This window comes from Cystoisospora suis, assembly GCF_002600585.1.
Source record: "Cystoisospora suis strain Wien I chromosome Unknown contig_5212, whole genome shotgun sequence".
Taxonomy (NCBI): domain Eukaryota; phylum Apicomplexa; class Conoidasida; order Eucoccidiorida; family Sarcocystidae; genus Cystoisospora; species Cystoisospora suis.
Window position 1 is genome coordinate 1,676 of NW_027158003.1, and position 21,782 is coordinate 23,457.

At 48.0% G+C, this 21,782-nt stretch overlaps 1 protein-coding gene across 1 annotated transcript; it reads left to right on the forward strand.

The window, feature by feature from the left end:
- Nucleotides 1-548: 548 nt before the first annotated feature.
- Nucleotides 549-21,334, forward strand: CSUI_008986 (adenylate; the record flags this gene model as incomplete). Its single annotated transcript, XM_068069105.1, has 26 exons — nt 549-1,725; nt 2,876-3,054; nt 3,757-3,868; nt 4,876-4,954; nt 5,679-5,727; nt 6,465-6,545; nt 7,217-7,367; nt 8,161-8,363; nt 8,750-8,837; nt 9,141-9,465; nt 10,165-10,234; nt 10,838-10,945; nt 11,324-11,423; nt 12,241-12,332; nt 12,803-12,909; nt 13,347-13,485; nt 14,091-14,266; nt 14,874-14,989; nt 15,837-15,955; nt 16,512-16,618; nt 17,186-17,303; nt 17,863-18,055; nt 18,494-18,552; nt 19,165-19,290; nt 20,276-20,408; nt 21,208-21,334. Coding segments are annotated over exons 1-26 (3,207 nt in total), but the record flags the coding sequence as incomplete, so codon positions are not given.
- Between the last annotated feature and the right edge of the window lie 448 nt (nt 21,335-21,782).

Below are 21,782 nucleotides of genomic sequence, written 5' to 3' on the forward strand. Positions count from 1 at the left end.
AAGCATCTGAACACACCCAGATGGGACCCCCGCTACTCCAGTTATCGAACGGGTGCTCTCTCCCCCAGAAAAGACGAAAAATGCTAGCCTCGTAAGAAAGCTGCTGACGGCCTCCACAGCATCGAATACCGCCCGAGAAAGGTAGGTCCCATGTGCCCCCAGTCACCCCTGACAGGTCTTTCACAAGGTTCAGGCGTCTCGCCAACGTTCTTCTGAAACTCCTGACAGAGGTGACCCCCCTCCTCAGACTGAGCGAGGCCGCTGATGTGTTTCTGCCGTGATACGTGGCAGTCCCCTTTCACTGGCGCGCTCAATCATTTGGGCTTCGGACTGTTTCTCTTCAGCACATTTGCAAAACGGACGACAGGGTATAGTACATCGTATACGTCTCTCCACGTATGGTACCCGTCCATAGAGCCGCAGCGCAGTGAGAGTCTGCACACCGTCCCCGTCTTGTTCTAGCAGCGAAGATGTTCACGACAGAGGATCCAGCCTACTGTTCCGTCTATGCGGTATCTCCTCTGCTGGCCTCGCTAGAGAGAGACGCCAGAGTTTAGGGTTCGTGGCTACTGAATGCACTGTATCTGTGAGAATCCACGTATCTTCCGCACCCCCCATGGTGGTACGGCTCTCTTGGCTCGACTGTCGATACTGCTGTTGCCGTCGCTTCCACCACTACGAGGCCTTGTTGGACAAGATCCTTTCTATAAAGCTGTCTGCAAATACTCCTCTCAGCGAACCAGGACCCTGGATTGACTCGTCCCAGTCTCGTGTCCGTTTTTATATAAATTTGACTGCTCTTTCAGTTCTCTTGCTGGTGTACCTATCGCCGCTGGGTCTGTGAGCGACCCCTTCTCGTGGCGTTTCAGGCTGTCACATCCCGGTGAAGTTCTTCGATCCATTTTTGAATTTATTTTCGGTTGTGATGCCTTCGTTTCCGCTCGTCGAGGATGCCTTCTTCAAGCCCCTCCTCGCGGTAACCGAGGGAACGTCTTTCTTTTGAAAACGCTTTGCAGAGCGTAGCTAGCCTTTCTTCCAAGGGTCCTTCTTCTTTGCTTTCAAGTCGCGCGTTGCTGTATTGTTTCCCTTTTCTTCTTCAGTTCCTCTTTTCTCCAACAGATTCATCACGTCCATTCCTCCACACTGCACCTACAACAGCAGTCGGCGAAGATAACTGCAGGGGGTTGGGCGAGGTCGGCGAGACACCATTGGGTTCTCAATCCGTGCCCGTCTTTCTTTCTTCCTGGGCTCTCTGTTTTCATGAGCTCGGTGTTTCATACTGAGACACCATCAGACCCGAAGAGAATCGTGTAGGTGTTCGAGGCCAACGAGTACAGTCGTTTTTCTGCTGGACTGCAGTCATGTGCATGCCAACTCATTGAGTACGCTAACCATCACTTACTACCCCTCTTTTTGAGGCCTTCGAAGTTACCAGTCCTTTCATGCCCTGTTTCCAGTTTGCTGTTACACTCTTGCGAGTGTATGGCGTCTAAGGAAGGGTTGTAGTTTCAGGGGCTGGTGGTACCGTCCATTGTGCCCGTACACGTCTCGTCTCTTTTTTCCTCCGGCTGGATGAGGGTCTTTGGCTTTCAATGTTCACGTTCCCTTAAACTTCTCCTAGGAGAGGCTAGTCGCTTCTTTACTTCGACTGGCGAGTTTTTCCCAGAAGCAGTATGAAAGACGGGAAGCTGGGGAATATCCTGCATAACGTCGTCAGTGGGGCTGGTGAGTCTGTGGCCTCTATTGGAAGGTAGCATAAGATAGGAACGTTCATACACCTGAACAATATCAACTGAACCCACATTATTCGTGTTGTCCGTCTCTCATAGGGCCAGTGGGCAGACCTAATGCCTGGCGCGTGCCAGCCCCTCCTCTCCAGCTCCGTTGAGCCATATATGGACGCCAAGTGAAGTCACAGTTGTCCATACCTGTGTCATGTACACGTGAACACGTGTTCATCCGTTCCACATCACGTGTATAAGCATACTTAGGTTCGTACTGCAACGCAGGTGTGCCTCTGCAGGGCACGAAATCCGACGCAGGTCTGTCCGTGGATACATGCATACATGCATAAAGTCATGTAGATGTGCCCAGCCTACGACTTCTAGAAGTGCATCGTTGAAGTCGGCGTCTGTGCTTGTGTGAAGCGAGTCAGCGTTCTCCTTGTTTTCTTCTCCTCCTGTCCCTTCTCTGCGCGCTACGGTGCTTGCCCACATTGCACGCACATCGGTAGATCACTTCGAATCATGCGTATAAATGTCATCTTACATACACGAGATCGGTATGGGTATTTATGTATATGCACGTCTTCTCTACACGTTCGGGAAGTTTCTAGTGTTTATCAAGGTAGACGTATCTCTCCCACATATACTGGCCGAGGGCCAGTTGGTCTGTAACACTCGTGAGGGAGGTGTGTGTTCGTTTTTCCATAGCAGTCAGCACTTCTGATGTATGAACTTGCTTCTCAGTCATCTGATTCATCGGGCTGTTTCTTACTGGCTGTCGTGTTCAAACGGTTGCATAGTATTATCCGACTGGGTTTCTAAAGGCCCGCTTGTTTCTACTGATCGTTAAGGAACCTCACCAGTTTTTGGTCGCAGCCTTGAGAAGATCTCCAAGCAGATGAGACTCACACTCTGTATCTCGTATCTTCCCTTGACACTTCTTTTGGATAGTTTACTCGTGAAATGCAAGGAGGGGAGAGGGGCAGAGCAGGCATCTCAATGGCTTTTTTCTCAAGGGGTTTCCTATCTTGTTGGATGGCACTGTCTTCACCTGCATTTGCTTCTCATATACAAACAGTTCTCCTTCCGTCGGTTGTTTACTGTTCTTACACATTCTCTTCTGTCGTGTTCTCCTGTGTGTATTTCTTAAGGCGGTCTAGTACATGCAGGATGGCATGGTGTACAGCACGCTATCAGTTCGGCGGGAAGAGATTTGGATGACGAGGGAGGTGGGGGACTTCTTAGTTTCAAGGGATCCCAAAGTAGAACTATCTTAGCTCCGGAACGGCCTCCTCCGATTGAAGAAGCTCTAGAGACACTGGCGAATCATGTAAGGAGAAACTCCTTCTCCTTGTAGGAATAGAAAGTTTGTTGACTTCCATGTCTTGTCTACACTACGGACGGACTGCGCGTTCATGGCTTGCCATCTGCTGCATGTGATAGCAGTAGTAATAGTGGTGATATGTATTGTCTGTTTAAAGAGGCTCTTTTTCCATGCTTGTCCAGCAGGACGTGGAGGAGAAGCCTTTCGTGTGAAAAGCGTTGGGCACTCACAGAGCAAATTGCCTCTGCTGTCATTCTTCTTCCATTCTTCTTCTCTACATTAGCTCCTCTATCATCGTTTTCACAGAAAAAGAAAGAGGAAGAAGAAGGAGAGGAAAGGAATGTCATGGTTGATGGCTCTTTGAGTGAAGAAAGTCATATGGCGACGACGACAAGCAGTAGCGATTTTTCTTCTTTCTCCTGGTCACCCACTCTTGTGCAGGGAAACTCTCTGCATCGCTGTTTGGATGGGTCTGTGTCATGCGGCTAGGTTCTTTCGTGTTTGAGCGCCCTTTCGTCCTTTGCCGTAGTGAATACCGGTAGCGTGTTACCTCTATTCATTCGCTTTGGGGGCCGTTTCCATGTAGGCCCGTCCATACCCGTTATCTCTGTCTCCGTGACCACGTAACTTTATTGTCTGTGAGAGTCGTCGTTAGAAGAGTTCGTTTCCTGCAATGCACTTCGATCAGCTGTTCGGTTGCTTATGCAGGGAGATGCGGTGTCCCAAGATTGGCGATGGTTGGCACTGCGCTGCGAGCAGAGACTTAATGCGGTTCTGCAGCAGCGTACAGGCAACAAGGGAAAACTTTCTGATACCTTAGGTGTGTTCACGTATTGTTGTGGATGCTCAGTTAAATCACGATGAGACCTCCCTTTGGAAGGGAAATGTCTTGTGGTACTTTGAGGCCAGGTTATTCAGTGTTTGCTTGAGTTATGTACTCCGTACATAATAGAAGCATGATATATCAGTATTCTAACGCTGTGAGACTATTGCCTGGGTAGCAGAAATCGACAGTTCAGTTAGCTTGGAGTAAAGACAACACTGAGTCATCGGTTAGTGTCGCTTTTTCTGTATGTGTATATACACGTACACAGGAGTTTGCACAGTATGTACTCATGTGTGAGTACATACTGTGCAAACTCCTGACACCGTATTCTGTTGATTCTCTTCTTTCTCCGTTTGTGCAGTTGTCAGAATCTTTCTCGTCTTCTGTGTCGCCCCATTTCTCTGTGGCCTCACTGTGTCTGCGTCCAAGTGCACAGGAGACTTCGGATGGGTGTATGTATATATATATGCATGCGTGCATGGGCGTCTCCGTTTATTTACGAAGTCTCTGTTTCACGTCATCGGAAACCTGACAGATTGAGAAAACAGCAGGGAGACAGAAAGCCAGCTGACTTCGTGGATGGCGCTTTAGTGTGTGTAGCTATCACGAGGGTAGTGGTTGTCCACATATGTGTCTTCTGCGGGCTGCGGTCTGCGCACCTTAGGCTGTAACTCTCTCTCCTACTCCCTTGTAATGCATGGTCAGTGGCTATGCTCCTACGGCACCACCAATTTCCACAGTGAAGAACATTTGAATTTGCGTTTGACAAGAGCACATTGTGTCGACTGGTTTGGTTTCTTTAGAAAAAGCCTTGATGCTACGTAGAGTCCTGTCTGCACATGCGTGTACTAATGAGTGAAGCCAAGTCGTAGACGAATCCATCAGGCGTGAGCTTGTGCATATATCTGTATCTGTCTATGTCTATAGCATGCATACACAAACACATGGAGCACTGGTACGGTGTCTGTATTCGGTCGGTCGATTTCCTTTCATGTCTTCAGGAACTTCATTTGACATCCGACAGTTTGCATGTTTCATGCCTCGCACGGTTCTCGAGGCGATTGCTGACAGGCGAATCAGGTAGTCTATAGGGAATTTGCTTCTTTGCATGCGGAGATGGAATGTTTATATCTACGCTTTTCAACACATACTTTAGCTCGGGACAGCTCCTTGAGCCGCATCCAGTCTGAGAGGAAGTCATGTGTTCTGGTCCTGAGACGCTCGCATGTGCTCGAAAAAGATCTCCAGTGCATACATGGTATGACGGTGCCATCCCTTAAGTTGAAAAAGCTTGTTAGGCTGCGTTAGCCTATGCACAGCGTTCGATCAGACGAAAAGTACTGTCCGATGGGGTTCGAGGATCGCACATTCTACTACGACTACTGCTGTCCTGTCCGCATTGGCATTTGCTTGGATCGGTTTTTCCGGATATATACGTATCTGCAGGATGCACACGGGTTCCTCTGTACGTACATGCCCATGAACATGATACATACCCATGTGCAGTATTGGAGGTATAGTACATACTCTACTAAGTATCGTCGAGGGCATCACGTGCCCGTATGCTACTGAAGAGGAGGCGTGCTGTCGATGTGTGTTTCGTGCTGTTTTTCGCGGCTGCACAGTCACTTCGAAGACCTCCACGGCTTGAGGTTTCATTCACCTTTGGCTTACTAGCTTGGCGGAGGTGCATGATGCTCGCCTGTTGTTTGCATGCGTCTTTACCACGTACATAGTCGAGTTGAAGCTCCATATTGGTAGTCGTGTTCCTCTCTGTCCCTGTGACAATGTCCGTGTTACTCAGGTATTCAGATGACTTCGATATACAAATAGAACAATTCACAGCCGCAGTGGTAAGCACAGGACGTTCAGACCTTGTCGAGCTGCCCGCGATTCATTTTAGTATGATGTATATCTTGGGAGAAGATCGTGAATCTACTTCCATACTACAGGTAGAGAACGGTGTAATGGAGTACGACTGTGAAAACCTACGCCGTTCGTCACCTCGTCTTTTTGACGGGATCCTCTGATAGCTCGTGATAGTCTCTGCGCAAAGGCACTAACCTAGCACTGATTGCTTGGACGGTACTCAGCTCCACAGATCAGTTTATCCGTTCTCCCGAGACACTCGAAAGAAAGAGAAGGAGTTCAGGAGAGGATCGGCTCTTTCGGTTACAGGGTCGTGCGTTTTCTATCTAGGGATCTCTCATTACAGACGCTGACGGCATCTACTCTTGTGTAGCGGTACTGGTAGTTTCTCTGTATCTATCGAGTTCACAGCCTCAGGGACCGAACTCATTTGTATCAAGTAGACGAAAACGACACATCACATAGGGAAGAAGCAGGAGAATGGCGAGACTGCGTCGGGGGCTCACGGTTCTGCAGCAATCAGGACAGTATCGCCGTCTCCGCCTCGGATGCCCGGTGTCACGAAAACACTCTTATATAGCATACGCGGGGGAGAAGATTCGACTTCTCCCACACGCACTCATGAATCCTGCCGCCTCATTCGGTGTCCTTGTATTTTAAGCGTTAGATGGACTAGACCTATGAAAACTTTCTACGGCTATGAGCTTTTTTGTTGATGCAGGTCTTCTGCGATGCAAGCGGATTCACGGCGTTGACGGAAGCCCTAGACACCAAGCCCAATGGAGCGGAGAGACTTGGAAATGTAAGTCAGCCTTTCGTCCTGCGTGTTACGCTCTGATGTATGCACGCATGAACCAGTACTTGTGACTGCGGACTGCCGCAGTCGTGTGATATACGTTTACGCATCTATCTATGTATATTCGTAAAGAGATATGACAGGCCGGCTTGCACACATCTCCGCGGTCACTTCTGCCTCTTTGCATGTGAACGGGTACACCGACATATTTGTATATCATCGAGACACGATGGAGACTATTTCAGATTGCTGTCCAGTGTACTTTCCTTCGTTCTGCGACTGACACCTGCATGGCTTACGCTTCGTCAAATAGTATTGAGTCTCTTGGTATCCTGATGGGCAGTGATAGAGCGGGGTAGTAGTCATCTTAGAAAGGGGGAAGCGAGACGTGGCATTAAAGTGTATTCTCGTAGTGCCTAGCATAGTGTAGTCATGTGTTAAGACTTCGCTCCAGTCGACTTCACCTTTGTGCGAGAACTTTTGTATTTGTTTGACGTGCTCCCAGTTTTCTGTGTGAGTGCGTCTCAAGCAGTGTCTGGTTCGTTTCTCATAAGAAGGTGTGGATCGCCAGTGTCTCGTATGTATACACTCTGCGCCGGGTTCACCTGGATCTCGGCTCACCCTGTCTCTCGCCATTGGCATCTGGCTTCGTTCCCTGTATTATTCGTCATTCTCAGATTATCAATCAGTTTTTTGACAAAATAATCAAGATTGTCCACTACTGGGGGGGGGACATCATCAAGTTCAGTGGAGATGCTATGACGATTGTCTGGCCTGTTGACGATGAGGAGAAAGATGAAGAAGAAAAGCCCTCTTCTTCCCGTAGTGGTAAGTTGGAAGTTTCGCTCGCCTCCGTGAGCACAGAGCTGATACAAAAAAATGTTTTTCTCCAATTTAAGGCGGTCGTCGAGATACGGTTCGTCTGCTCTTCTATGTGACTCATGTTCCCTAGTCAAGCATGCATTCTTCACGCACGATACGACGATCAAAAGGTCTGACTGTACCGTTGACTTGTGAGTACACCTGGAGTGGCTGCCTCGGCGTTCAAGTATACGCCGTGCGTTCACGTACCTGCGTCTACATGTCGGGGTGTGATGTATCTCATTTGTATTTCGGTGTGTGTTTGTGGTTAACCTGCGTACGTGTGCTCTACATATGGCAATAAGTGAAGTTCACATATCTACTTGTATTGTAGTCTTGTATAGTCTTCTTTCTGTAGCCGGACCCGCCTGCATCCGTCATTTGAGTCTCTGTGTAGAAAACTTCTGTCGTATAGGGCAGAGAGCATGCTTGGTGCTTTCTCCCGCTTCACGTCGCCAGTGAGGGAGGACGGAGCACTCATGGTTATCTTGTGCGTACAAGGATAGGTATACGAGGACGACAACAGAATAGCTCGATCTATCTTTTTCGAGCGTGTGATCTCTACCGGTGTAGCTGATCCCTCATTATGAATGGTTAGGGGCTTCTGTATAACGTAGCGAAGCTGCACACCCGAGAAGTTTTGTACAGTCCGATACAAGAGAATGCTTCTGCACGTATTTCGTACAGTGTGTCATGCATGTACGCGAAGCCATTTCTCTCACACGCCTGTCTCTCCTCTTTTGCACTTGTGAATGTGAAGCCACCCCTACTGAGAAGAAGAGCAACCGAGACGATGAAGGACTGGAGGATTTCTATAAGATCGATAGTCAAGTGGCTTGTCAGCTGGCCGTACAGTGCTGCCTCACACTCCACCAAACACTCCATGGTTATGCGACGGGGTGTGATGATAAAGTACTGACGCTTCATATTGGTGTTGGCTTCGGCCAAGTTCATATTCTGCAGGTAGGTCATTCCCTACAGGAAGGATCTTTTTAACCGAGTGTATGTGTTGAGTCTCGATGAGGGTGGCTGTCTTGTTTGGTTAGACAATGTCGACAAAGTGAAAAAGAGAAAAGCCCCAGGTGGTAGTGGTACTTCTGCTTCATAGAGGACCAAAACTGTCTCTGTGTGTTAATGGCATTGCTGTCCCCGTCATCGCTACGTTTCCCTAGAAGGGTGTTCGACAGCCGTGAGCGGTTACGCAACTGCGGTTGCCTTCACGGTAGGGTCGGAGCATACAGAGTACGAGCGTTCTGTTATTTCGTAGGGAGAGATCTCTGTGCAAAAAAAAAGTGCAGATTCTCTTCACTCAGTTTCACATCTGCTTTGTCTTCGGCATGTATGCGTAGGTCGGAGGAATCATGGATCGATGGGAATATGTGGTTGCTGGCTCGCCGTTGGAAGAGATATCTATTGCAGAGCCACTCGCAGGATCGGGTGAGTTCCCTCGTGACTTTCCACTCTTTTTGAACTGGGATTTCCGAGCTGAGAGGCTCCGCTGTTCTTATGTCTCGAGTCAGGTGTTGCTGGTAACCTCGCATCGCAGGATTTTGGTGGAGCCATAGGGTCACTGCCTGTCAGAAGGTGCGAGTGAAGAAAACATCGATGTGGGTGGTTTGGTGTTTGTACACGTTAGCGGGAAACGTTGACAGGGAAGGTTGTCTTCATGGACACGACAGGCAATTGAAACATGGATGCCCGCTCTAATGTACGTGTGCTCTTCTGTTGGCCTGTGCGTAGGAGAGACAGTGGTTTCTCCATCCGTGGCTCATGCTTTGGCTGGTACGGCGATTTTGGAAGAAGCGCCGAACTCTCCTGAAGGTCGGATGTTCTATAAAGTCACGGGTTTGCTTCCACCAGAAGGGAACTCTGTTAAGCGTGGCGATAGTCTTACGACTCTCCCTCCACGACCCAGTTCAACACGAGCTACAGGACTGGCATTAACAGAAGGAGAGGATTCTGCAAATCAAAAGAAAGATGATTCGATTGCCGAGCTCCCCGTGCAGCCTCCACCGCCTCTCGCTCCTATTGATGTGGAACCTGATGATATTGACTTGCTGAGACGGTGAGAGTGCGATCGATTCATACTCCACGTGACATCTCGGATACTGGTGCTGCCTTACGTGTACTATAGGCTGGTAGGGGGACGGTCGAATTTTCTCTGCTGTACTACCTTGAACAGCGATGGTGATGTTTAGCGATGTAGCTCACGCAGATCTGTCTGTATATGTGTATGTTAGTGTCTCTGTGTATTGCTGCTTGGATAGTTACGCAAAACGGTTGTATGGGGAGAGGAGAGACCTCTGTGCTGCAGGTATTTAGATATCCTCAGCGGTGATTATCAAGCCGCTGGTGTAATTCGAAATTGTCTTTCTTAACCATTCACTTACGTCTTCCTCCTGCTCGCTGCCCCGTAGCTCTCGACAGAAGAGATTCTTTGTATGCTCATCGAGAACAGCGGCACGGTGATGTCTTGAGGAAGCAGTATCCCCGAGCAGAATAGTCATGACTAGACTAGATGGGTGCCTGCAAAGTCTGAATACAAACCCTCTTTGGAGAGCGATCTTCTAGTGCGGCAGGGAGATGGTTTTCTAGGTTGCTTGGTGGTGGCCGTGTCGAAGTCGTTCCCTATATAGTGCTGGCACATGAATAAGCCATTTGCAGTACCGGCACACTTCTACAATGCTGTGTTCGAAGTAGGTATATGAAGAACATGATGGCTTCGTTGCTTGCTGGATCTGTGCACGTTTTCGTTGTTTTCCAGATACATCCCTCCAGCTGTCTTCCGGCGGCTGACTTCCGGGTGTAATGTCTTTCTTAACGAACTGCGTGTGGTAAGTTACCTTCACCATCCTCGGTGCCCGTGTGTCGTCTGCACATCGGCACGTCTTAAATTTTATCGCCTCGACAGTGGTGAATGTCTCATGGGTATCTTGTTGGGGCGTGCTGTAATCAGTGGTCTTCGTCTAGACAGAGATTGTGGGCAGCTTTCGCATGCTTCTGTAAAGGGCGGGAGCGGCTATATTTGTTTCGAACCTGCCTGCTTCTTGCGTGTTCGGTTGCATGGGTTGAAGGTGGGAGCGTAGGTGAAGTGTCTAGGCTCTTGTGTATGTAATGTGATTGGTGTATGACGTGAAGTTCTTCACACCGCGAAGAGAACGGCACCTTGGACGTAGGAGCTTTCCGCTTCCTACCGTTTGTCATACTCTATATCTGCACTCAAGGCTGTTTCGTAGGGCTTTGTTTTTCGCGTGTGTGTACGCCAGCCTGTACGTTTAGTAGTAGATGCGTGAATAGATGTTAGAGAAGATACAGACTTTTTGTACTCACACTTTGCTCCAGGAAAACATACAGCTGCCTAGTCCCCGTTTGCGTCTATACCTATTGATGGCAGTACGCTGCCCCTCACACTTGGCTTGCGTGTGTTTGTCTTACAGGTTTCAGTCATGTTCATCTGTGTACGGGGCCTAGATGTGTCGACACGGACCGGGAGTTTGATTGCTCATAAGCTCATGAAAATGACTCAGAAAGCAGCATATACGATGGTAAGCGTCTACACCCTTCCCCGTGCGATACCTCATTCGCCAGAATGATGGTGCATACATTAGACTGAATCTTGACTGAGTGCGCAGAGTCAAGTTTAGACTTGCGGGGTGTGAACAGGAAAGCTGCTTGCAAACCCTCTGAGATGTCTGATCTCTTGGCGTCTGTTGCAAACAATTGAATGAATACTAGTGGAGCTGTCCCTTACTGTGTTCACTAGACTCTGCTGATGTGGCGCGTGGCTTCTACCCTTCTCGTTGGCGGTGTTTCTCCCGTACTTCTTTCGCTAGTCACTCACTGGGCGTGCAGCCTACCGCTTCTGCGACTGAGGGGTATCGGACTACAAGCTTTTTGTGTGTGTAATGTCTCTCAATCTATAGGAAGGATCAGTGAACAAGTTTCTAGTGGATGATAAGGGTGTTCTTCTTCTCGTCATGTTTGGTCTGCCTCCTGTATATCACCTGGATGATCCGATTCGAGGTGAGGAAGATTCTGTGGACTTCTGCATACGTATGCGCATATCCGTTGTATTTTGGTCTATGCGTTTACAAGAGTCGCGTCTCTGCTGTGCTACGACTAAACAATATGCCTATGTATTCTACTTCTTTTTCTTTTTGTTGTCACTCGTGTCAACTGTTCAGTCGTGATCTGCCCTGAGTGGGCGGCATACATGCAAACACAAGAGCTGCACTAAACTTAGCTCATGCCGCGAAACTCGCAGGTGACTCTTTGAGGAAGCCGGGGCTGGATCTAGTCCCGAAGGGCCAGATCAGTCGGACACATAAAGCGATTGAGATGGCCTTTCTTACCTTGACAGCTTCCGCCCTAACAGCTACGGCTTGGTGCTTCGCACCAGAACGGACTGTTGATGCCACTGCTGTGAATGAGCTTCGATAGAACGCTTTGGATCCATACGGCATTTGCAGCCGTCTCTTCTTTATTTCCTTGGCAGCTTGTTTACTGTATGAATTCAGGTTGCGTTCTTTAGTACAGGGATTTAGATTTGGGAGGAGATGGTGGAATGGTGGTTCGAGCTGTCCTCGTTCAAGTTCATTTGTTTTGTTTTCTCCTTCTTTAGTTGCGCAGACAAAGACATCTCTCGTCTTCGTGTATCTTCCCGTACTGATTCGTTGCTGCGTCTTCTTATCAATTCGTGGTAACAGAGGGGATGGCTTGGAACGGAGAATATCATTGTTTGATGCATCCGTCTACAGTTTCGAGACTGCCAGCAGGAGGTAGTGGCGGTTCGGTCACGGCCGTCCTTCCCTGTCTTTCGCCCTGCTTTATCTGCCTTCAGCAATCATGGCGGCCTTGCGAGTGATCGACGGAATGAAAGTGCTAGGACTGGATGCCGGCATAGGCATCACTAGTGGAAGAGTATGGTGCGGGGTGAGTGTTTCGCCAGCAGAAGACTTTCAACACCTGGGGCTGGTCTTGTCGGGAGTGTACGTCCTCACTGTGTGTCGGGCACGGGAAAGAACTCTTCTTCAAGTTCCATCTGTGCACATGTACATGAGTGTTTCGACTTCTCTCTGCAGTGGAAGGGTCGCGTGCGTCCTAGCGCATGTATTCCCACGCTTTTCTAAAGTACATAGAGACGGGTGGAGGAGCTGCGGGGAGCTTCAGCTGCGTGGTCGAAGCTATATTTGTATGTATACGTATGTATGTTTGTATGTCCTTGTATCGTCCCCGGTTGAAGCCATACTTGAATATATGCTCGACACGTGTGCCTATCTATGTGGAATGGGAATGGGAATTTCTGTATGGCTGTGTCTAGCCCTTGGTGAGTAAAGGCAAGAGACTTCACACTTCTTTCTCTATAGTTCTGTGGAGGTTGCCTTGCGTCTGTTCTTCCTCAGACTGTCGGCAATGAGATCCGCAAGGAATATACGGCGCTAGGAGACTACGTCAATCTCTCTGCTCGGTTGATGGGGAAGGCAGGCCCCCGTGAGATCTTTGTGGATGTGTAAGCACTCAGCCGACTAGCACGCCCCGGGATAGAGACACACTTGACTGACCATGCACGTCTGTAGCGCGACAGGAATGACTTCGATACGGCAAGTAGTGGGGTTTGCCGTCTATATTATCGCGTCACCCCCTTCGGTCGGGCTCTATGGTGTATTCTTCTGGCTTGGAGAATCTCTGTCTCTCTTTGTACAAGTGTATTCGGACGCATGGTCATACAAGGTGGTTTTCTTTAGTGATCTGAGCTGGAGACTCAGCACAGAGTTCTCCTGCAGGGAGCCTTCTTTGTCCTTTTCCTCTCAAGGCTGACTCCCGAGAGTCACGCCGTGAGGGAAAGTGTTCAGGCGTTTTTCGTTTTCTCTCGGACAGTTATGGTGGGGCAGTGGAGGGAGAAGGAAATTGATCAGTTGCTCGTGTATGATGTTCGCGTTGTTGCAGGAATACCTTCAAAGCAGCTCGGCACGCCTTGGAGTTCAAGCAGTTACCCAGCATGCATGTTAAAGGAAAAGAACACCCGGTCCAAGTGTTCATGCCCACTGGGGTAATGATCAATCCGCGTAAAGATCAACTAGAGGATGTAAGTGAAGATCGACGCTTTCTTACGCACTCAACGCGTACTGCCAGTGAGCTCAGGAACGTCACCTAGAAGATGGAGAAGATAGTGCTGTCATCTATATATATATATATATATATGCAGACAGCACCATCTATATATATATGTATCTCCCTGTATATGAAATGTGTATAAGGTATACGCATTGGGAGCGGGACAGCTTGTTGCCATATGAGTTGAAGTACAAGGTCCTACATGTTCACTTAGATCGCTTTCGCGTCAGGAATTGCTGGTAAAGAAAATGTCAGTGTTCTTGTCTCTGTCGAACACAGGGAATGATTGTCTTCATGTCCCACGTGTTCTCCCTTTTCTTTTCTTTTTTCCACGCCCCCGCCACACTCGTCCCCAACAGGATCTTTCTACATACTACACGTATATCTGTGCGTTGGCTGGATCAATATCCATGTACGCTCATGTGAGCATCCAGAGGTGATGACGAAGCTGCTTTTTAGTACGAAAAGCTCTTTCCTTCTCCCTTGTTCAATCATGGAACTCGTGTATAAGTGTAGACGTTTTCGCGTTGTTTCTCTTTGTTGTGTCGTTTGTCTCTCCTGTGTATCGCCGGGCAGCATCCGCTTCTATCGTGGCCTCACTGGAGTGGCAAAAAGCAACTAAGAGAGATTATGATGCCGTCCTCGCCTTATCTCGACCAGAGTTCTCTCTTCGGGAGAGGTACCAAGTACAATACTTTTCGACCTCCTTTAGATTATCCTGTTGCCGCCGGGCCTCTATTCGCTCATGAATGGTAGGTGGAATAGTCGTCACGTAGTTTGTTCTTCCTTAGTCTACATTCTGCTTCTTTCAAACCCATCACCACGATAAAGATCTTGTGCGGGGAGTCACCTAGCTGGACTGCGGTCGAAGGGGGGAGAATTAGGAAGTACCGCATGCGAGTGTTGTTGTGGTGAGACAAAAACAAGATGGACCGGAGTTCATACATCGAAGTGATGCGTCATTCCCACAAGGACGCAGAACTTCGTATGTATGTACAGAAATCCGTGATTGTTCTACGTCTTCCTGCCGTAGACCCTCCGCCTCGTTGTCATATCAGCGTGTCCTAGTAATCTCGTCTTCCCAAGAATGAGAATTACATGTGGCATTTGGCAATCTTGTATATAGCCCGTCTCTATGGCGCTTCGTCATTTATTTGTCGGAGTGAAGTCCTAACATGGATCTGCTCTAGTTTGTCTACACGGAGCACACATGATCTCAATTGAGACAAAAAGGTGTACTCTCGAATAATTTTCATCGGATGAGGTGCATGTACATTTTATGTTTACGAGGGCCGTAGGACTATGACAGCTTTGTGGAGCAGTTGTTCTTCTATATGTCTTTGTTCTGTTCGTGTACAGGTATGAACCCTTCTTACCTCAGCTTCAGCCTTTAGCAACCATCGGAGGCGTTATGGTGATCAAAGGCAAGGAAGGTCTTGGGACGCATGAACTCGCCAAGCTACTCGGTCAAATAGGTGTGTGAAAGAGAAACGTTTCTGCATAGCTGTGAGCTTCAGTCACTCGGGTGATAGATTTCCTAGGCGTTTTAGATGAAGTTGTCTCTGCTTGTGAAGGTATATCTGGATGTTTTATCGTGGCACTAAACATGTCCTCATCTATGTATCTCCATGCGTACATGTCGCATGCCTACGGGTCGCTGCGCCGCTGCCCTCTCCTTCTTCACGACGTCATCGATTTTGTGAGAGGATAGGCTGACTGCAGTTCAGCCAGCCCTCGTGCCTGTATTCGGTTGTTGAGGTGACTATTTATATACATACAAGAAATAATACATGCTCGAGTAGCTGTAGTAGCAGGGGTAGTGAGTGTATAGAGTGACAAATGGCAGGTTCTGTAAGGCCATGGGCTGGGTGCTCCTCCTGGCCTTGATCTCCTTCTCACATATCATTTCGATGAAGAGAGTCTCTCTTTTCATGCTTTTTGAGCAATGAATGACCAGGCAGTCAAGCACGAGCCAACAGATTTCTGAGGTCTGCATGGAAGGCTGACACCTCTTCTTGAAAACTTTCGCTGATACATTTTGTCTAATGCACTACAACATGAAGACGAATGAATCTACTCCTAGTACATCCTGCGTGCAGAATCATGCACTCACTTTATCTATCTACCTATCTACCTACAAGATCGTTTGCGCTGTAAGCATATGAATATAGCTTGTGTAGACTTTCATCGCGACAGAAGGATACACATGTGGCAGCTGTTTGAGAATGCTTTCGATTGCTTTGGTGGCTGTGGCGTCCCCTGTTCATTTCTTTATTGATCTTCCTGTCTTTTATCCTCCCTGTTTCGATCTTCATTCACTAGGAAGAAAGGATTTGAATCGCCAGATGTTTTTCATTAGTAACATGCCGGACTCAGTCCAGATGAACATTGGCAATGTTCCTCTCCTGGCTTGGAGGAAGCTCTGCACTGAAATGGTCGAGGTGAGCTGAAGCCGTCTTGGTGTCTATATGAAGAACTGCATGCGTCTATCTCTTCTCTATCTACTTAGTTCTCCGTACTACCTGTCAGTAAACCTCAAGACTTGTCAGTCCTCTCGAGTGTCGCTGTGATCGACTACTTACCAAAGAACGTCTCCGTTTTCTCACATCATCTGACGTCCAACGTTTTTGTCATGAGACAGTGTGACGTCGTCTTATCCTAGTGCTGCTCTGTACCCACATGCAGTGTGAAGGAGCAGGAGGAGAGGGGAGAGACACGTAGGATATCTTCCCGTACTTGGATTGCTCAGACCTCGTATCCTTCTCTGATCGCGCGAGCGGTTTTCTTCCGCTCTTGACTGAGCGGGGTAGCAGTCATAAATAGTGAAGCAGAGGGTAGGTAGATGTGCACTTGTGGAGTGGAAAGATTCAGATGTGTAATTTTTTCTGTCCTGGGTGTTGTGTATATACAGCTACTCCTTTGTTAGTTCGGACGGGATGTCCTCTGAACCTTGTTTTCTTTTCTTGTGTTTCTTTTCATTCGCCTTTTCACAAACAGAGATGGCGCGTGAGTGATAACAGGGAAAAGAAAGGATACTCCAAGATTGACCGTGACAATTCTGTTTACGGTTTAACGAAGGAGCTCATTCATCCCTCATTTCATTGGTAAGAAGTCTCAGGCGGATTCCTTCAGGGAGACTCCCTCTCTCTCTTTCTCTAGATCTAGATTGGGAGGGAGCAAGAGCAGCAGTTTGAGAAGGAGAAGAGAGAGCTGCAGGGAGAGGTAGAAGAAGATTTTCGTCAGGATGAGGAGGTAGAAGAAGAAGTGGTCTTTGTAGGCTTGTGAGGAGACGTTGGAGAAGACGTGAAACGTTGTTTCTTCTCCATTCTCGTAGACAGGCAGATGAAGCTTGTTCGGTCACTGTTCTACGGCCCTGAGTTTGGGATGATGACCGCTGCTGCAATCCATGTGAGGAGGGTGGAAGGTTGACTCGTCACTGCGTGTTGCTATAGGGCAGGATCGTGACAGATGCTAGAGTGTACGGTTCCCCTGCGGTATTGGTCTGGTAAGGGTGAAAATTAGAAATAGAGCATGCTTTCATAATGCTGCATGTAGTTACCGAGGTCTTTCTTGATGTCTTGCCAGTGTTTTTGTTTCAGTGGTAGTTTGGTATCTTCAGTCTCTCACGCTTTCTTGTTCTTGTTGTGGTGCTTTTCTTTTACATTGTACAGGCGATTGGAAGACATGAAGTCGGTCATTCACGGCTTGGTATTGCCGTATGAGTTGCCTGAGAATCAGCGCATGCTCAAACAGCGTCTGAAGAATTTCAAGTATTATCAGAAACGTCATGTAAGTGTCACTTTCTCTTCATATTCCCAGCTAATACACACTCGCCTCAGAGGAGACTGATCCCTCCCACGTATGCATGTCCTAGAGTGTTCAGAAAACTGGACAAGCGTCGGAAGCATGCGTGCAGCATGCACTCGATCGGGTCTACTATATGAAAGGCGCTTTTTCTGGGGGTCTCTTTTCTCTTTCTTTTTAAGGCGTTTGTTTGTCGCCCTGTGCTGAAGAACAAGGCGACTTCAATTTTGTGCAAAGCTTACACCTCATTAAAGGTGTCTTGCGGCCGTTGCCTCTGTTGTCCTAGGTCGACCCGCCTGACGTACTGCCACCCCTCCGAACGACTTTTCTAGTCGTGGCTCTTCCGAGTCTTTGTACACATAAAGAGGTGTCACGTCTTCGTGCAGCTCCATGTATAAATCAGTTTTCCATGAGATACGCGGTGTACAACCTCATTCCGGGGCATCATCTACACGTAATATTGCCGTGTTTCAAGCCTTTGTATGTATGTGTATACGTCAATCTTTTGCCGAACTATCGGTGGTGTTTGCTATCTGTTCAACAGGCACATCAAGGTGGTATGAGGCAGTTTCCTATGATGATGTCGCCAGCCTTCAATCTTTTTCTCAAACCTGCCGAGTGGGTCGGGGATGCGGCCGCTGCAGCAGCTGCGGCAGCGAGAACTATTACTCCTGTTAACGCGCTCATGACAAAAATCAACCACTCTCCTTTCTTTGATCAAGACGACGGTGGTCAAGGTAACTTGAATAGAGTTCTCATTCATCATTTCCCAAGAGGCTAGCTACCGTCTACTGGACGAGTATCTGCAGGTGACGCTGCAAGAAGAACAGTAGAAGGGAGATCAACAAGTGCCTATCTTCCCGTGACTGTTCATATGCTGGGAATGAGTTGGGAGCTTGTGTCTCGGACAGAAGGACATTCTCTTCTATGTATACTCACAGGCTGGTCTTATACAAGCTCAGGAAGACGAAATACAGCATGATACTATGAGCGACTATATATATATATATATATGAAGAGAGAGAGAGCGACAGTTGGATTCTCTCATAGACGTTCGCTTCAGTGAGTGCATGGCGCGGGTGAAGACAAGGAACGACGTCGCACCCATGCGTGGAGGAAAAAGTCACGTCTTCGTTATGTGGCCCACATTATGCGAGATTTGTTGGTCTCCTCAGACTCCGACGACTCAGATGATAGCGACTCCGGATTACCGTGTCTTGGCCTCGGAAATCCTGTAAGTCTTCCACCCTATTGAGTAGTTACTACGGTGGGAAACCTCCCCTTTACATCGGTGTGGGATAGCTGCGATGTGCGAGCTGCGAGCGGATGGGTGTAGTCGACACAGAATATGCGAGTGTATGCCCTCCCGGCTTAGATGACTACGTACATATCCATACATACGTACACACACATAGACATTCATACGTACATGCACATTCATACACACGTGCATACACATTCGTACATACGTACATACACATTCATGCATACATACTCATTGTTGGGATGTATGCAGGGCGAGAGGGACCCAGTTACGATCGTAACGAACCTCAGATCTCCCGTACACCGGTCTCAGCAGATATGGTCGTGTAGTAAACTCTCACTACCCCCTGGCAAGGTCTTTCATGCGGTTTAGATCACGACCCCTGATAGCCCGCATGGCCAGAAAGGTGTCTGAACTCAGGGCGACGGTTGTTTCCCATACAATCCTTGAAGCTTCTCCTGCCTGTTCACAGTCCTTCCCGTATCTGCTTGGTGCTTTAGACATGAGTGGACGTTCGTCTCACCAGGTGGACTGCACCCTTTTCTATCTCTTGCTTGTATGTGGTGGTGCGTGTCTTTCCAGGGGGGAACGCGAGGGAGCGGAGAATCGATCGCTCCTATTATTGCTTCGTTGGTTAATGGCTTCACGCTGTACGAGAGCTCTATCATTGTTCTTCATGTCCGTACAGGGACATCTGTATTTGCTGAGGTAAGGTCACCCGTAGAAAACAGTATCCCTCGCACTATAGGGGAATCATGTAGTTGTTCTCCGGTTTTACACTGTATACATATATATATATATATATATATATATATACGTATGTATATATGTATGTATATCTAGACATGGCGGCAGCAGTTAGGAGGGCAAGGCATTCTCATTGCAGTCATCGAAGCATATCGGTGTGCCCCCGTATGTACACCTCCCTGTCCTTCTCTAGAAGGGGGAAGGACGTGAGGTGTGCCTTCAGCCTGTCTGTTGTGATCTCCGGACCTGACTGATAGAGTTGGATTCACTCACACTCTAAGGCAAGTGTGAGGTTTCTTTCTTCTCCTTTAGTCTCCTTGAAGCTTGCTTCTTGTGTCCTTTGACATACCCTCGAAGCCGGCTCTACCCATTCGCGTGTATATTCCCAAATATTCGAACAAGCGAATGTCTATAGCAATATAGCCTGCTTTACGGGGCACTATGTAATAGTTTCATGACGTAGCGGCAGGTGACTCTGCAGACTGGGATACATGTCATGCTAGAGATTCTCTTTGCTAAACAGAAGTAGCAACGGCTTCACACTCCGTCAGCGTGCTCCTAGTCAAGCCATTTCGTCGCAGTCAGTAGACTGACAAGACGAAATCTTAGAAACACTTGACGTCGAGAATAAAGCTGTAGAATCCCAACGGCATTACTCCGGTTCTCCCCTTTGCTTTTTTCCGAGTCATGAAGCTTCTTCGGTTGCAGTGTGATACGGATGCATCTGACTCAGCGTGTCTTCCTCGGTGAATGCTTTCTTCTAACTTATTCTTTCAGAGGGAGTGTTGCATTTTCTATGAAGAAGTGGTACTTCTTTCATCCCGCCTGCATGCTCTCCGCCGTTTTCAGCCTCACCTTCTCACCAGCGTACAGGCCAGTGATTAGGAGTAGAAGGAATACTTGCGTGTTTCTCTCTTGTTTCCTTTGCTTTTGTTTCTTATTTCAGATGGACAGAGATAGTTGGAAAGTTGCGCGCATGGTGGCTCGAGTATCTTTAGTCCGACGAACACATCGTCTAGAGAATGATATGAAGGACTTGAAAGAATGGCGACGCGCCCATTCCCGCAAATGCTGGTGGTGTAAGGTCTTTCACTCGCGTCCTTCAAGGATCTACACATATCTATTAATGCCTCGGTATCTGGATTGTTTAGTATATTGCTTTGGGCACGCCTAGTGCTCTGTAAGCCCCTATTGCAGTCGACTCCACGCTAATCAACGAATGTAGATTGCGCTAGACGTCACTGCACTTACTGCCACAGATAGCTCCACCTGAGTATCATGTATGTTAATACGTTGTCCAAAGTCCAAGAATTTTAAGAGTCTCGGCACGGCTGAATTCGCTTTCAAACGACTGCAAGCATGCTTCAAAGTAGTTGTGATGTAAAGGGTATAGCGGTTTGGTGGTTGTGGTATGCTTGCTTGGCTGGACAGTACTTCACATGGCTTCGATTCCCGATGTCTCTCGTTTCAACACCTGGGTGTCATAATTGTTCTAGACTGTGCTCCCCCATGCACAGGTAGACAGTAGCTACTAGGCAGTCAGTTGGACTTGGAAGTTGCACATTTTCTACCAGCAAACCCTCCATACAAGAATTCAAGTCATACGTAGTTTGAAAAAGCCGCGACATGAGCCGGAGACCCGTCCGTGAAGTTTTCCGTATGCATTTGCCTGTGAATGCCTGAGAGTCTCTCAATTGCTTTTTTCTGAATGTTATGAGTCACCCACACAAAGTGATAAGCGGCTTTTCAGGATGGTTCTTTTCTATTTACCGTAAGTGGAGTCTTTTTAACCCTGTGGCAAGAACAGACAGACAGAAGAAGACAGATGTATCTACAGTGGGCTGTCCCTGTTGACGTTGTTGGTCTCTCTGTCTTCAGGTAAAGGCTACCGAACGCGCACTGTGACTGATAGCTCGGGGAGGGAGCACCTCGTTCAGCCGACAAGTCTCTGCCGCCCGTTACCTTCTCAGTTTTATCAGCCCCTCCTGTTTGTCTTAATATGCAGGTAAGGTTGTAGTTAGCCAACATATCACTGGGGTGGGAAGGGAGGCAGGGACAAACAGGTGAATTGACAGGTCCAGCGACTGATCTCTTCAAACCTCAGCAAGATTGCACGTAGGTTTCCGGCTGTAAAAGTGGAGTTAGTATGGTCCATGTTGTTTTGACTTCGGCAGTCCGTGCTCGGTCAAGGGAAGCGTAGTCGGTGTGGCAGCTGGAAGTATATTTCTGACTACAGAAAATTCTCGTGTGAGAGAACAGAGTCATCAGAATGTATCTGCAGAGTGATATGTATATATATATTTATGTATCTCTGTCTTTCTCGTACTTGGAAGCGTATCTGGGTGGTTTCCCAGAGAAGGTATACCAATGTTGCTCTGAGACAGAGATAGCCTTGCTCTAACTACATCTGTATTTAAAGCGTTTTAGTGCTCCACAACCTATATCTGTTTGCG